At 30.4% G+C, this 17,238-nt stretch overlaps 2 protein-coding genes across 5 annotated transcripts in view; one reads left to right on the plus strand and one right to left on the minus strand.

Moving 5' to 3' along the window:
• Positions 1 to 1,535: 1,535 nt before the first annotated feature.
• On the minus strand, positions 1,536 to 17,077 carry LOC143052857 (ubiquitin-conjugating enzyme E2 W-like). The gene is made up of 6 exons (XM_076225999.1): positions 17,046 to 17,077; positions 12,335 to 12,426; positions 11,684 to 11,786; positions 9,926 to 10,081; positions 8,289 to 8,364; positions 1,536 to 5,844 (listed from the first exon to the last, which is right to left on the minus strand). Exons 1-6 carry the CDS (start codon positions 17,058 to 17,060, stop codon positions 5,831 to 5,833), a joined length of 456 nt encoding a protein of 151 aa, XP_076082114.1. The 5' UTR covers positions 17,061 to 17,077; the 3' UTR covers positions 1,536 to 5,830.
• Positions 11,018 to 17,238, plus strand: part of LOC143052847 (putative inositol monophosphatase 3) — a 28,488-nt gene continuing 22,267 nt past the window's right edge. For 2 of the 4 annotated variants that reach the window (XR_012971272.1, XM_076225962.1), the window contains exon 1: positions 11,018 to 11,185. The gene's annotated coding sequence lies outside the window, so the exon portion shown is untranslated. Of the gene's footprint in view, positions 11,186 to 15,965; positions 16,033 to 17,238 lie in introns of those variants that run through there. The other 2 variants (XM_076225971.1, XM_076225981.1) reach the window with 2 other exon arrangements.

Raw genomic sequence — 17,238 nt, forward strand, 5'->3', positions numbered from 1 at the left:
GAATATGACAGTTGTTATCCATGCGTTTCAGCTTTCGATTTTGCCATTTGATTAGGACTTTCCATTTTGAATTTTCCTCACCATTCAGTACTTTTCTGATTTTACTTTGTAACTAGGAACACATATGTTATCATCTATGAAAAGTATATTCCATTATGGTCAATCAACTCGTGATGGTGTCTGTAAAATGTATGAAGGGGTGATTCACCTCACCACATGAAGAGACATGATCTTGCACAATGTTCAAAACAAACTACTCATATAAGGAAAGGATATGGCCTTGCAAAATCCTTCAAACAAACAATCAATATACAAGAACAGACATGACCTAGCGCTATGCTCATAACAAACTACTAATAAACTGGAAGAGACATGGCCTTGTAAAATGCTCAAAACAAAGTACTAATATTCAGGTGGAGACATAATATTGCACAATGCTGTAAATAAACTACTAACATTCAGACAAACAAAAGTCCAAATTGCCTTTTCATATCATTTCAGTTGCATGTCCTCTAGCATGATTTTTTATGCCTCCTCTTGAAAGTTTTACTTTTCTTGTTTACCTTAAATAAACAAATATCTGTTTTAAAAATCCCATATTGCCCAATTGCTATTTATACCAAAGGATTTCATTGAAATTTTTATCTTTTAAAACTACTAATTTTTTTTTCTGATTGACATTTGGTGGAATTTCAAGAATTTTATTGATATGGTTATAATTACAAATTAACTCTTAACAAAATATTGAATTTTTAAAAGACAAATGGATTTTCTATCAATTTTTATTACAGCAAAACGTGCATCTGGCGTACAGAAGTTCAAGCCAGATATCTCTGATTAGTTTAATTGAATGTAGTTATCTGCTGACAAGATATAATGCCGAGCATGGACACTACTTAGTTGACAGTCAGGTCAAATTATTTTTTTATTTTACTTTTAACTACATAATTACTGTCAGGTGATCATCGAGATAAACTCGCATTAACTGGGGTTTTAATGATACAAGCCATATTTTGATGACATTGGCACATCTATTTCAGTCTTTCATACTTTTTCATAAAGAATTATGTTAAAATTTTTATCAGATGTCGTGTTTACCATTAGGTCATCAACTTATAACTCCTGTTGTGGGAAAGTTGGTTCAATGTGGTTAATTTATTTTCTGTCAGGTCTTTTGAACACAAAACAATCTTCTGGCGTACACAAATGTTAATCCTGGTATCTATGACAAGTTTATTTAAAGTGGAAGGAAAATTAGAGATGGAGAGGACAATGTAAAGGGCAATTGTTTTTTGAACAATTGGCCAAAATCGATTGGATTGGTACCTTGCTGCATCATGGTGTATGTTATCTATCATATGGACAAAAAGAAATCTAAACACAAAGTAGCTTTTTTCAGAGAGGTAATTATGAGAAGTTGGTTACATCATCTCAGGCTTATTGAAATAAAATGGAACTTGAATGGTCCTTGCTGAAACACTATTTGTTGGATAAACATCTTTGTTGTAACTTGGCATATAAACAAGGAAGTCATATATTTCTGACTATTTAACAATTGACATTGTGTACTGAAGAAACACATTGAAGTTATCACAGACTATAAAGGAAGTCAGTAATATAAACATCACACCTAATAACATACAAGTCGTTTATATGTATCATTTTGTGCCCTATAACAATAAAGGGAAAACATAATAATTTAGGAATTAAATAGGATTGATCATTCATGAACAATGGTTAACAAAAGGTTTACAATTGTTTATATAATATAAATTCTTTGCCAAAAATATATTCAAAACAAAAATGTATCAGGATATTTTTTTTTGTTCAATTTCAAAAGCCAGCACTGGATAAGTTTTGATTAAAACTTTAAAGGTGCCACTTCAATTTTCTTTCACTTAGAATTATAGAAGTGGTCAGAATTCAACAGATATTGGTTAAAAGATGAAATACAATTCAAAGTAACTTATGACTTTTTGTCCTTCTCTTTCTAGATGCTCATTCTTTCCTAGGTAAAGCCTACCATTATGGATTTACCCTCATTTGGGAAATATCCCAGAGAAACATTGGGAGAAGTCACAGTAAAAATCAAACATGAGGTGAATGCTTGTTTCTAAAATGGTTTCCCTAATCAATAAAAATCTGTTCTAACACATTTCAGACTTTTACAAGTCACTTATATATTGTTCTTTATGTAATATTGAATTTAAAATAGTTTGGCAGAAAGTACACTTGTTTTGTACATGTATATTTGGGTTTTTTCTGAAAGATATATTTTCGTTTATTTTTATATGGGAATATGACTAAACTGTATTTATAGAACTTTCTCAATTAAGGGCTGTCTATATACAGGAATCATTTTTGATAGCTTGATTAATTTGTACTTACACATTTTATCAATAAAACTAAACTGTGATGTTAGATTTGATCTTTTTTTCTCAAAGGAATAGATTTGCTTGCAAACATAATGATATTTAAACATATATGCCTTAATCACTTCTATTCAGCTACATACAAATACTCCATCGCAGATAGAATATCAACACACTTATAGCATACTTCTACAAACAAACAACAAGATATATTAACAATAAGACTTTCACATTCACTAAGTAGTAAATTAAATGATACTATAAAAAATAACATATAAAGAAATAAACAATAACAAAAATAAATCAGCTGAAACTCTGTATCTTGGAATAACAACTATATGAATACTCTGAATATTTATAGGTCCAAAATCACAGTGCTTCACTTTTATTGAGAATGCAAGGCTTAATTCTAATCAAACTTTATATGACCATTTTATCATCTAGTATTTTGGAATTTTCTATACTATCTAATGTCAAAGTAAAGCAGGATTGATTTCTTTCTATTATTTTTTTTGAAAGTAAACATTCAAATATTATGATTATCCAAAATCATGTTATTATATCCACAGAAGATTGTTAAAAAGCCCAACTGATCTCAGATCACAAAGACATATAAAGGTTCATGACACATGTTGATATATATTGGTTGATTTGATCATAAATTTCATGAACTTTCAAAATAATGGAAATGTTGTTAGAAATGTTTTGAAACATACTACTTATGAATTGTTTGTTATGACATAATGACATCAGAAATTGAATATTTAAGGTAGATTCATGGTATACCGCCATCTTGGATTGTGCAATCACAGTACAAAATCAGTCTAGTTATTTGCCCAAATCAGCAAATTTGGAAACAGATTTGCAATTTTATGGTTAAACTGTTTATTTATATAAAGAAAACTTGTTAATTTATTGTATTATGCAAAATGTTTTAACAAATATCAACCTTTTTGGTTTTTAAAATCATTTTTTGCAAATGAGCCATTTAAGAGGAGATAACTCTTTTATTACAAAATTTATACTAGGCTAATAGGGAAATTTTTTATTTTTACTTGAGGCAAGAAAACAATTTCGGTGACACCACATTTTCTTTTTATTATCTTTATACATATTACGAAACCTATCTTCTCACAATTTATTTCAAAATTCTATCTCATAGAATTTTTTTTATGCACTCTTATGTGTTTTTCCATGAACAAACTAACCAAATTTAGGCAATTTTCAACGACTCATTGCTTGAAAAATAGCACGGTGACCCATACTTTTTATTATATTTTTGAAAAAAGCATAGTAAAATCTTCATTTTGGCAAATTATAAGAAAATTCTGTCTCAAAAAAAATTTATGATCTACCTTATGATCTACCTTAAACTAAGCAGGAATAATTTCGCATAATGGAATTAAATATCAACTTTGCATTTAAAAATCAACTTCAATTTGACAGGTCTTGAAGCACTTTAAGATTAAGAATTTTAGAGGCCACATAATGTCTGATAATATACCTGCCCCTTTTATCATTTACCAATGTAAGATGAATACTAAGTCACAGTATCATGTCATAGTTTTCTTTATATAAACTGTATATTGCACAAAAATAAAGCCATGTGTACAGATAATTGGCAAGGGCAACTTAACATCAAAATATATTCAATAACAAAAAAGATATACAATGAATGCTACATACTTGAGTAAAATTTAATACATTTTTATACTTGATTGAAAAGTATATACTTTAAATTGACATAAACTTTTACCCTTCTGAAACTCAAACTTTACCATTTTTTGTTCAATTGAAGATAGAAATAAGCATTGTTTTGGTTGCAAAAGGCTTTTCTCCCATAACATTCCTTTACATTTCTTTTGGTTTTTGAGTTTTGGTTAGTCTCACTGATGTAAACCCCACATCTCCTTTTGATTGTAAATAAAACAAAAATGTTAAGTTTCTATCTAAGGATCAATTGAAAAAAATATCTGCTTTTCTTAACACCTATTATCAAAGCTTAACTTAAATATTGAAACTAAAAAAAAACCAAAAAACCCAATTAGATAGACATTTAAGGGACCTGTTTTGTCCCCAACAGCAAGTTAAAAACCATAGAGGTTATACATATAACAGATAATATCACAGTTTGTACACCTAAGTTTCAGATGATAACAAAAAAATATTCAATGTGTGATGTTACCATCCTGAAACAGCATAGAAATTGCTACTGCACACGAGAACCTACAAAATATTTTACATATGATATTCACACCCTAGTCTGTATATATATTGGGTGCATATAATTATTGAGAAACAACAAAATATCTTAAAAAAAACAAACTTGTCTGCTTAAACCTTGATTATACAACTACAATGTATACTTGTTTCTTGTTATTCCTTACTACCCTTTAAGGAGACATTAATATAAGCACTTGCTGGTTGTTTCTGAATTCTAATTGTGAAGGTGTTTATAAAATATACTTGTACTATTCATAATAAAATATTGTTTACATCAAATGTTTTGTTATGACATTTCAAATAATATTGGTAAATAAACTTTATACTGGGTGCAAAATCTGACCAAATATTTTGTTTTCTCTTTTATTCAAAAGTGAAGTCCAAGAAATAAATTAGAACAACAAGTAATGGCCAAAGGGACTGTAGATTCATTTATGTTAGTACCAGTTTTGTGGACAGGGGAAAATAGTATTTTCAGGGATAGATGATTTCATGTGTTCATCAAAATTATGCAAACAAGTCTATAGAAAAATTTGAGATTTAGCTGAACACATTATGTGTTACTTTTAACCACAAATCCTTGTAAATTAGTACACCACAGGTAATAATTAATCAAGTATGATTTTATCTTCACTTAGAAATAGTTATCAAAAGTACCAGGATTATAAACCAGAAATATGAATATGTTCTGATGCTTTCAAAAAATCAGAGGTTTAAGTATTCCTTTTATATCTTTTTTATAAATGATTTTTAAAACTTTCAAAAATAGGCTCTAAATGTCTCTTTTTGCTTCCTAGTAAACAATTATTGAAATATATCACTGATTTCAAGGTTATAGAGTCAATTTCAATTGACATATTGGAAAAACTGGAGATTTATTATGTACAATTTAAAACACACCTAGAAGAAAGAAACACAAACATATAAGAATAAAAAATTCTTATGAATTCTTGTGTGGACTCAAATCAGTCACTACCCTTATAAACATATATGATGTATATACAACAATACATTTTCCACTCCTTGAAACAAGATATGTAAAAGAAGTACAAAATTAATCTTCAAAGAAATCAGTGTTGAACCTTTACAACAGATGTTTTATCAGATTTTCACATAATCTACAACTGTACACAAATATTTCCATGCAGATCTAACTTGGTCTAACATCCTTCAGAATCTAAATGTTCAAGTTGTCTGTTCAAATTAAAAAGTTTGCCACCTACAAAACTTCATCCTCATACATTATCATCTAAAAAAGATTTTACAAAGATATTAGTAAATCATCAAAAATTGTAACATGTTATTTCATCAGAAACTTCGTGCTGATTTTTTAAGGTTGCACTTTTTAAAGCATATATAGAACTAGACCTTTACCAAACAGTAGTCAATCAATCAAAATAAGATGTTAATAATTGAATGGCGTGTGTAGCAATGGATAGGATTAAGAAAGAGTTAATGGTCTTTGATTGTTAAAGAAGGAGTCTGCCAAAATTTTGACATTAAATTCAAAAGTTCATGTTATAGTGAACAATTACATGTGCATTAAGTTTTAAGTTGATCAGATCACATCATCATGGTAAGCTATCTCAATCAAAACCCAAACCTCAACTTCATAGAAAAGTACCTTAACCTAAATAAAGGCAACAGTAGTATACCGCTGTTCAATAGTCATCAATCGACCAAGCACAAACAAATCCATGTCAAAAATCAAAATCTAGGGAAACACATCCACTACAAGAGAACAAATTTAACCTGAGAATAAACTGCTTAGACATAATCACATTTCCATTTTCAGTGAACCATGTACCATAATTTTGCATAAAGTTTGGAAAGTTTACAGCATAATGAACAAGTGTACTAAGTTTTAAGTTGATTTGACTACAACTTCATCATAAACTACCTTGACCAAAATCTTAACTGATACTGGACTGACTAAATTATAGATGGATGTATTTTGTTAAAAATTTAATCTAACACTTATTTTTTTTCTATTGATGCATTGATTTTGTAATGTATTTAATGGTCAATTTTAATCAAAGTGATGGAATTCACTCATGAAAAGATTGGGAGAGTAGTTTGAATAATTTCATATTAAGGTATTGTGGGGACAAAAGAACATTAATATAAAGCACTATTGTTGAAAATTGCATTAACAGCAGGTCTTTACAAGGAAAAGTGCCTTTCCAGTATGAAGATAAAATGAGCTATGGGTCTCTTATTTGCACAGTTTTATTTTGACTGCAGTTTATATCTTATCCAAATAATGTTGCCTGTACCTTTTGAACATGTTAAAAAAAAAAAAAAAAATTGCAAACAAAAAATTCTTCTAGTAAATGTGAACAACTATCCTTGTAAGACATAAGATCTAGACCAACAGCTAAGAACTTTAAAGCATTGTTTTGGGGGCATTTTGTAAGTTGAAACATAGGTTATATGACATTTAAAAAGTAAAAGTTGTAGAGTGCTTTTTGAATAAGTTATAAAGAATTTTTAAGCACAGGGAAGTGAAAATGTACTTTTTCAACGTAACCAAATTAAAAATCTTATTTTATTGAAATGTTGATTTATTCTTGATTGCAAAAATATACATTCACCTCTTATAAAAATTCAAATGACTAAAATAGACATAATGATTTATGGGGAATAAACTAATAAAAGTAGTCTGTTATAATTAAAAGTGTTTCAAGTCAATTCCTGATAAAAAATAGTTAGTGAACTAACCTAAATTGTTGATTAATTTCAGATGATTATTAGAAATTTATCAAGTAAATTATAGGCCTAACTTAAATACCTTTTATTTATTCACTTTTATATTCATTTTTTTAAGGATCTTGTTAATCCTTAATTCATCATTTATCTTTCAGACATAATTTACAGAATCACTTTAAGTAATGTAGATTAATAGTAATAGGCAATAAATAAATCTATCGTCCTTATATATCTAACATCTAATATATACATTTGTGTATTCAATTATGAGGTCAAATATTTGTTTATTGAGATGTATGGATCTGTATATTATGTAAGACTGAGATTGATAAGCAATGTGGTCAATTTGATTGACAGTTTAGGAGGTGGGGCATTGTAATTAAAGGTCCACCTTGTCTCTGATTGTTTAGTGATAATGACAGTTGTCAATCATACTAGTTGAATCAATACTCAATTACCTAATCAAAATGTTGTAAAAAACAGCCGGCACATCAACACACCTAACTGACATACATTCTTGAACTGCTCCAAAAATATACCCATTTTCTCACATTTTATATGTGTATTATGTGCACATACATGAGAACCTTAAGGAACTATATTTCAGTGTGAATACATTTAGTAATAGTAGCTAACCTGTCGTGTTGTTAGGGAGGCCAGTGCCTAAGGAAAAATTTAGAACAAGTTCCAATCTTCCAAAAAAAACTCTAGTTGGGTGAAATATCTTACAATAAACAGACACAGAGATGTGTCTCATGTTTTAAATTTTGATAGTAAAGTGAGATGTGCCAGTGCTAATACAACTTCATAACAAATATCATTTATTCAACATTATCAGAACTTCTTAAACTTACCTAATCACAAACCTAAACAAATAACAGCAAAACTTTAGGTCTGCTTTATGACTTTGTCTATGCAAGACAAAAATTGTAACTCTCTCCCAATAAAAATATACTTTAACTTGATCTCATAATATTGACTTACCATGATACCACCATCTTGTTTTCTTAGGATTTTTACTACAGGTTTTTATATAAAAAGCATTATCAGGTGGTCTCTTCTGCAATAATAAATTAAACAACTACTAAAACACAATGTACATTATGTCATATGGAAATGTATGACACAAAAAAAATCCAAGCTACTGCAGAAAATCCATCAAAGTACTGTTGGGCAATGATGCAAAAAATAATTGTGTAGTCTTCTTTTTTTTTAACATTTTTATTCAAATTTAACAAGATTTCCATCATACATAATGTACATTATGTTATGTATGTACATTATGTATGATGGAAATTGTGTTAAATATATTATACCATCTATACATACATTATTTGTGACAAAATTTGTGACAGTATCTGGAAATTTACATTGTAACCTACAAGAATGCAACAGAGCTGACATGAGTTACAGAACACATGTTATCATTTAAGTATAAAATATACATATAGCTAAGCTGCTAAAGCATATTAAGAATAAGATTGATCGATTGATCGCCACTTTCAGCACGATTGTCTATTTCATGGCATCCAGTTTCTCACTATGCGGTATGGGCTTTGCTCATTGTTGAAGGTGGTACGGTGACCTGTAGTTGTTAATGTCTGTGTCATTTTGGTCTTTTGTGGATAGTTGTCTCATTGGCAATCATACCACATCTTCTTTTTTATATATTCTATTGGTGAAAGAATCCAGATTTCCAAGAAAGAACCCAACTACCTTAGGTAAAAAACTGACAATCTAATCAATTTAGGGTTGAACGCACTGCCACATGTTGGACTTGATCTCACAACTGTTGTGTTGACAGACACATAATGTAGTAGCTGAACTCATTAGACTACTCTACAATAGAGTCCCCTCCCCCTCCCCACAAACAACAAATATGTCCAGTGGTAGAAAATGTGTGCATGAAAACAGTTGAATAACATATTTTTCAAATTCATGTTTTACTTACTGGTATATTTTATAACAGATTTAAATATAATAAAAGTACAAGCTGGGGGAAGGCATGACAGAATTATACTACAACCTAAATTACATTATTTAATAGTAATTACCTAAAGCAGACTTTGAATTTGCATGACATCAAATACATTAATAACAGATTTCAATACTAGTTCTCCGTAAAAATTAAATGTAAGATTTTTTTTATCAACAAGAATGAAACCATGATCATCTTCCTACTGAACATACCCCCACTAGCCATTTAAAGTATTGGAAAACAGGAATTAGATGTCTGACAGATAAGAAAAATCTGGAAATTATCCATGGGACACAGATGATGCCTACTCTTGCATGTAACATTATAAAGCAACATAACTAAAGAAATGTAAGAGTGACACTACCCAAATTTGTACTTGATCTGAGTTTTGTGGAAATAAGCATCATGCCATGGTTTTCAAGCTGTTATTATAACATTTAGTTGAGGAAAACTAAAGTTCAAGAACAGAAACAAAAATTTCAGCATTTTTTACATATGTCAAGTGGCATAACTCTGAAAAGGTGACACCATCAAAATTCAAACTTAATCTGTATTTGACAAGGTGTATGCAAAATCAACCTATAATGAAAGTGGGGTATAATACATATATATTTGATTTGTTACAAAAAATCTTGACTGTTACCTTTTCTGTACAACTAGATAACATACTGACAATACTAAGACAAACAGCTTGAACAGACAGAGCAGGAGACCAGTCTTCTGTGAGAATTGATAAACATATATGTCCATTACTGTATACGTGTGGATGGACAGGGATATTTGGTCCTACAAACATAACCTGAAACAAACATAGAATCAATTAGTTTACAAATATACATGTTGAAGGCAATACAGTGACCTATAGTTGTTAATTTCTGTGTCATTCTGGTCTCTTTGCGGAGAGTTGTCTCATTGACAATCATGCCACATCTTCTTTTTTATATGTACCAATTATTCAGAGTGAAAATAAAAAAGTACAATATATATGCTATTGATGTTCGATGACAATGAAAAAACATAAAACAAATCACTCAAACTTTCAGCTTGGCTATGTGTGTAGACAACTCACAGAATTTAAAATTGATTTTTTTTAATGGGCTATCTTTGATTTTTTTTATCATGTATAGTATTACTGAAAAAATGCCAGTTGCATTCAACATATTCAGTCAAAGTTAAAGAAACTAATTAGTAGAATTTGTATCATTTGAGAATAGTATAGGAAAGGTTTTGAAGATCATTTAAATCATTTTTTTGATTTTCTTCATTGATGACAGTACATGTATTGTAACAGTTTCTATTGATATAAAGAAACTTCTTAATCATTCTGAACTGCTTGCAAAGGAAAACAATGCAATAGATTTCCAGATTTTATCCTCAGCATCCACTAACAGGATTTAGACAGAAACATGAAGATGGTTGTAAGATTTAGAAACACATACAGGGAAGCAGGCCATTTTCAAAATGACAAGAACTCTAATAATGAATGTTCCTTCATATTGAATTAATTGCACATTTGTGTGGATTAACTCGTACTTTGTGATTTCCTTCTTATCTTCAAATAACGATTTGTTCCTTGAAATCAACATAATATTATAACTTCCTCTTTAATAATAATATATTCAAATGTCCAGTGTTTCTAATTTGCATATCAGGAATTGCTTAGGGAAAAAAATCATCAAAACATGTAAATATATAAACATGTCATCTTGTTGGACATGTAGAAATATCCAGGCCAAGAGGCACTCACTGGCACTGTATGTTTACTTTTGTAGTATATCACAACATTTTAAAATCTATTTTTTAGAAGAAGAAGAAAACAACAAGATCATATCAAAAATCTACATATTCAAAAGGTGAAAATTTTCTCAGGAATTATTAGTGTACTAGTAAAAACAGGATAGAGGTGATTATAAAACAAGTTTCAATCATTTATACAGATACATTGTAGTTTTAAAAATACCCTTCAGGCACATGTAAGCATTTTTAAAATTAATTCATGTAACCTGACATAGGAAGTGCATTTTTCAGAAAAATTTGTTTATAAGACAAACAAGATTTTTCTTTAAGAGAAATTTTATTGCAGAAGTAAATGCAAAATTTTATCTCCAAATGACAACTCTAAGTTCAATGAAGTTACTTTGTCAATCAATCTACAAACTAAGAAGGAAAATTTAACGTTTATTAAGAGACACACAAGTCCCCTTTTCCATTGACTTTCATGTTTCTTTTAACCTGTACTAAAAGCTGTTGGACATAAAACAAGTGAATCAGTTGTTTATAATTATAAAATTATGCACATTACTTTTAAGTAATCAGAAATTGTGGGAAATTCACTTTGATGTTCAGCTTTTTCTTCCACAAGCAAGATCAAACAAGGTGTCCAGGTATAAACAGTACTTACCTGTGGTGAATCAAATGGGTATCTCGAACCAAACTTAAATAATAACTGCAAACTCTCCCCAGCATACAATGTTCCAGGGGCTCCATCAAGGTCAACTATCCATCTAAAATCAAATTCCATCAACAATAAAATGTATAATTCAGATTTAGAAATAAAATATTCTCAACAAAATGTAGATCTATGTGCTAAAATATTGTTAATTATGTCCCTGAAATCAATGGAAAAAAAATTATATATGGTGATTGGTACTGTGAAATTTCAAGGTACAAAAATTACTTATTCAAGAATTCAGGTCCATTTATTTTGATTCCTACAGTTTTTCAAATTGGGGTAATGGTCAAAATTATATTGTGAATCAATCCAAAGAATTGATGTGCATGAAAACAGAATTCTTATATGAAAAATGTCTATATATTCTTATTTCATTTTTACCCAATAAAAAATATACTATGTATCGAAATCCAATGAAAGCTACATTTAATTTTGAGTCCTTCAAATTTATACCTTCTAATATTGTGCATTTTTATTGTATAATTTCACCTTCAGTCAAACAGCATAAAGGTTTTTCATGTGAGTATAATTACTTTAATTATCTACATGTAACATGACTATAAAACAACAAGAACTTTCTGTATTGGTGTGAAGACTTACTCAGATAAATTCTTATAAATGCTTTCAGCATCTACTTTAACACCTGTAGGAGGATCTTTCATTAATGCTGTAAGTTCTTTTTGCAATCTTTTCTGAAAAGAAAATGTTTACAAATTCAGTCACCTAGCAATATGTATTAACTCCTCTTATACAATAAAATGCTAGGCTGAGCACAGCTCGATACGACCGCAAAGGTTGCACCATAAACAGTTGGGGCAAAATTGGACACAATATTCATGATATTTAAGCTTGATACTTCTTAATTTGGATTGTGCTCAAATTTTTGACATAATAAAGGTTTCGGACACAAAAAAAATGTTGTCAAAGGTCTTCAAAATCTGTTACGCAATACTGTGCATTTAAAGATTTCTTAAAACTTTACAAAAAAATTTGAATAAAAAAAAATGAAAAAAAATATAAAACCCCTTAAAAAAATTGGAAAATAAGAATGTGTCCAAAGTACACAGATGCCCCACTCGCACTATCCTTTTCCATGTTCCATGGACCGTGAAATTGGGTAATTATCTAATTTGGCATTAAAATTTGAAAGATCATATCATAAGCAACAAGTGTACTAAGTTTCAAGTTGATTGGACTTCAGCTTCATCAAAAACTACCTTGACCAAAAACTTTAACCTGAAACTCCCACTTTCATTTTCTATGTTCAGTGGACCGTGAAATTGGGGTCAAAAGTCTAATTTGGCTTAAAAATTAGAAAGATCATCTCATAAGCAACAAGTGTACTAAGTTTCAAGTTGATTGGACTTCAGCTTCATCAAAAACTACCTTGACCAAAAACTTTAACCTGGACGGACGAACGGAACCACAGACGGACGGACGGACAAACGGAGCCACAGACCAGAAAACATAATGCCCCTCTACTATCGTAGGTGGGGCATAAAAAATCACCCTCAAATTTTTTTAACAGACCCCTAGAATGGAACCTTGTAGTAAAATTTTAAGGAAAACCTTAAGCTTAAACACAAAATATTGTCTGGAAACTAGAAAAAAAAACTGAGTTTTTGGCCCTTAAGTCCTGCATGTTTGAGGCAATTACCCCTAAACTCAATCAAAGTCTTCCCTTTGTGATATGGAACCTTGTGGTACAATGTCAGAGTGATCCATACACTTTAATACACACAAGTTATTTGTCCAGAAACTACAAAAAGGCTTGTTTTTGGCCCCTAATTCCCTAACTATTGCAATTGGTACCATACACAACCCCCAAATAAATCCTAATCTTCCTTTTGTGGTATTGAAACTTCTTGTAAAATTTCATAGAGAACCAGTGTTCTCCCCAGGATTTTTGGATAGCGCTGTGGTAAGCGTGACTTTCGACAATTCTCAGTAACTTTGTCGCGGCGCGCGGTTGGTTTGTAATTGATTTGTTATGTGTTTTTCTTATATAATGCTATTGATGTTTTCTCTTGTAATGATGTCCTCATCATGCTCATGGAAGTTACCCCTTTGTTTGCTAATGTTATTGTCTGGATATAGACATGATAGAAGAAAAGTCTTTTTGTCTCCATTGTAAATACATATAATCCTCATATCATCTGTCTATAAAACCCAAGGAGAAGTCTTTTCCATGGTGGGTCTATACCAGACTGCCTAGATGTGAAGATTTCTTATCACTAACAGGTGATGTTGCAGAACATGTAGGACCAACAATAAAGTCATTGTCAGCTTCTGTGAGAAAGTTTTCAATGACAAGATTGGTATTTTTTACATTTACTTTTATTAACATTTCTAGCAAAGTACAACTTTTCAATAAAAATGAGTATAGTATTTCAAAGGAAGAAATGAAATTGCCCTTTTAATAATATTCAAATCTTATCAAAGACTTGCTTAAAAAAAAAGGCTAAAATATTCCAATTATGAATATGAAAGAAATCCTTTAAAAATATTATAAAGAGATTTTTTTTATTTCAAAGGTGAATTACCAATCAAATACATTATGTATGCCAATTGAAACAACTACCACCTTTAAAGGTTTTGTTTGATAATTTTATAAACATTTGAATACATGCCACCAGATAAGTTTGTCAAGATTTGACAATACTTCTTTTAGGTCTTTCCCTCCCAAATTATCTCCCTTACTGGCTGACATAACTTCCTGTTTACACCTGTGTCTTTTTTTTAGCATTAAATACTATTCCTTATCCAAGCCATCCTCTGTTTACATTAAATTTAAAGCAATATTTAATTAAGATATATTGATGATTGGTTGACAAATATCGATATTTTATATATATTTACACAAAATTTTCGTTTTGTTTTATTCCCTTATCCATTTGAAAAAGAGCCATGTATGGTCAAGTAATCGTAAAATACGGGCTTATAATGAATCCCTTGATAACAGGGATGCTTCTTTCAAGCAATACTGGTTCGACAGTTCGGTTGTAAACGCAAAAAAAGTAATGATATAATCGTAGATGGTTCAAAAAATGGTCGAGACAACGTTGTCAGAGAAGGGGGTAAAACTTCCCTTATATAATTTAGAAATGAACTTTTCAGCACCCGAGACATGTATTATATGTCTCTGTTAGCACTGTCCATTCCTTTCATACGTTTCGGCATCTTTATAAAGCGAAAAAATGTAGCAGTGTTCTGTTAACCTTACGACGTTTAACTTGGCTTCACCCAAGCTGGACATCGAGAAAGTGAATTTCTCCAATCTAGTATCAGCTTGGGGTTTGTTTTTCTAATCATATCCTCTTAATTGTTTTCAAAGGGTAAAATTCATTACTGTAGAATTGCTGATTAAACAGGTATTAGTTCGATTGGGTGATAATTAATACTTCAAAGACAGCTCATTGAAGCCAATTTGATCGTTGTTAAAATCAGTGTTTGTTCAAAGTTCGTTAAACAAGTTTGTGAATGTCGTTGGGAAATGCGGTCAATTTATTTCTTCTCATTTCATTCATATATGCCTCTATATATTCATTAAATAGATGTCAATGTTGAAATCTTTGTTTATTTTGATCTCTCAACGACGCCATTTTGTAAAATTTATTAGACTGTTCCCGCGGAGTTACTTTAATACAACGGAAATAATTCTTTCAAAAATCGTTAACCAGTCAATCACGTGATCCGAAAAGAAAAATAAGCGGGAAATTTAAAAAAATACGAAAAAAAATATAGCGACGCGGTTGAAAGGGATAGCGACGCGGTCAGTGCAATAGGACAGCGGGAAATTGAAATAGCGCTGAAAATCGCGGCGCTAAAACGGCCTGGGGAGAACACTGGAGAACAATTTACTTAAACTAATATAAAGTTATTGTCCAGAAACCAAATGTGTCTTAGAACATGTAGAACGATGACGACAACGCAGACAACAATGAAGACGACGACAACATCATAGCATCATCCAACCTCAAAACTTTTGTTGTCCTTAGTATAAAAATGATGACATGCCATTCTCTTCATTATATTTTACCAAATTACTAATCTTAAATTTGTCTATCCACATGTACATACATGTATATCTTGTGTGTCTACCAGACTATCACCAACCTTCCCAGGCAGCACCATCCCCAAGTACCTTTTGTAGTTTCATATCTATCAAAATTACTTTTTTTAATTCAGGATGCTCAAACCAAAAAGTAGCCAAACCAACAGTCACAGATATTAAACATTTTTTATATATCCCTGTTCATACACATGTAGATAAAAGAAGATGTGGTGTGAATAAAAAGGTATCTAATATCATGAATATAAAACAACTGAAAATCCTCTTTTTAAGTATACAATGTAATCAGAGAAATTCAGTATCAACCTGAAACAAGCTACCATATATAGTCCAGTTGTGTCAAACTATATTTCAGTGGCAGATCCAGAGGGATGGAAACTCTCCCTTTTTATGGATGATCAATGCATTTGAAACGGTACATATAGTTGGAACCCCCTTTTTTTCTGGTGAGGAACCCCCCTTTTATTCTGAGTAGGAACCCCCCTTTTTCAATTTAAAAAATTGCTGGATCTACCCCTGTATGCATAACATGTATTATCGATGCATTTGCAGGCTTCGCGATGAACTGTTAAATCAACAGGCCTGGAGCTCAATATTTGAAAATTTTTGGTTAGATTCTGTTAGCCTGTAGATATGAACAGGCCTGAGAGCAATTTTACAAGCCTGGGCTGCCATTCAGCGTGAAGACTGCATTTGGCTATTTATTTTAGGTATTTTTGTCATATACATCAACATAATCAAGTATGATGACAAAAGTTAAAGCAGGACAGATTCTCTGATCAAGCGGAAACATATTCTCTGATCAAGCAGACAGATTTCCAAATAGGGATAATGTGTGTTTGGAAAATGTGAATTTCCTTCTCTATAATTAATTTCAAGGAAGGAAATTTGATTTTATTCCCCAAAATATAAAATAACATATTCAATATTCCTATCATCACTATCTATTCAATCTGTGAAACAAATATTAGTGAAAGTTTCTAATGTAACTGTTATTAGAATTTAGAAGGACACTAAATAAAAATGTCTATGAATATTCTATTTTATCTGTTTATCATTTCCATATTGCATTTTCGGAAGTAATTTTTTTGTTACTATACACGACTTCAACAAGCTTTGTGTCATGTTTGTTGTAGAAGTAATTTCATACTTAAACACATGAGTCAAACCACAAGTTTCATAATGCACATCACATTATTAATTTATCGAATAAAAGACTGAAATGTAAAAGTGGAATACCTCCATAGAAGCCATGATCGTCTGTCTGTTTACCTTTAGTTTCGAATAAAAAGAAACTAAAAATTTATTGTTTTATCGTGTTTCTAATATAAAAAGTACATAGAAGTAGAAATACAAATTAGATTTCTTAATTTTGTGGATCATGCATTTCTTTCCATAGGTTTATATATAATTCGAAACTAAGTCTTTACAT

Source organism: Mytilus galloprovincialis, chromosome 1, assembly GCF_965363235.1.
Source record: "Mytilus galloprovincialis chromosome 1, xbMytGall1.hap1.1, whole genome shotgun sequence".
Classification (NCBI taxonomy): domain Eukaryota; kingdom Metazoa; phylum Mollusca; class Bivalvia; order Mytilida; family Mytilidae; genus Mytilus; species Mytilus galloprovincialis.

Bases quoted from the DNA above. Each gene is read 5' to 3' on its own strand.
- LOC143052857 (XM_076225999.1), bottom strand. The intron at 11,787-12,334 runs GTAAGTCTTCAC...ATTTGATTTTAG, and splicing joins ATTTATAAGAATTTATCTGA to ATGGATAGTTGACCTTGATG. The intron at 10,082-11,683 runs GTAAGTACTGTT...TGTTTGTTTCAG, and splicing joins ACCCATTTGATTCACCACAG to GTTATGTTTGTAGGACCAAA.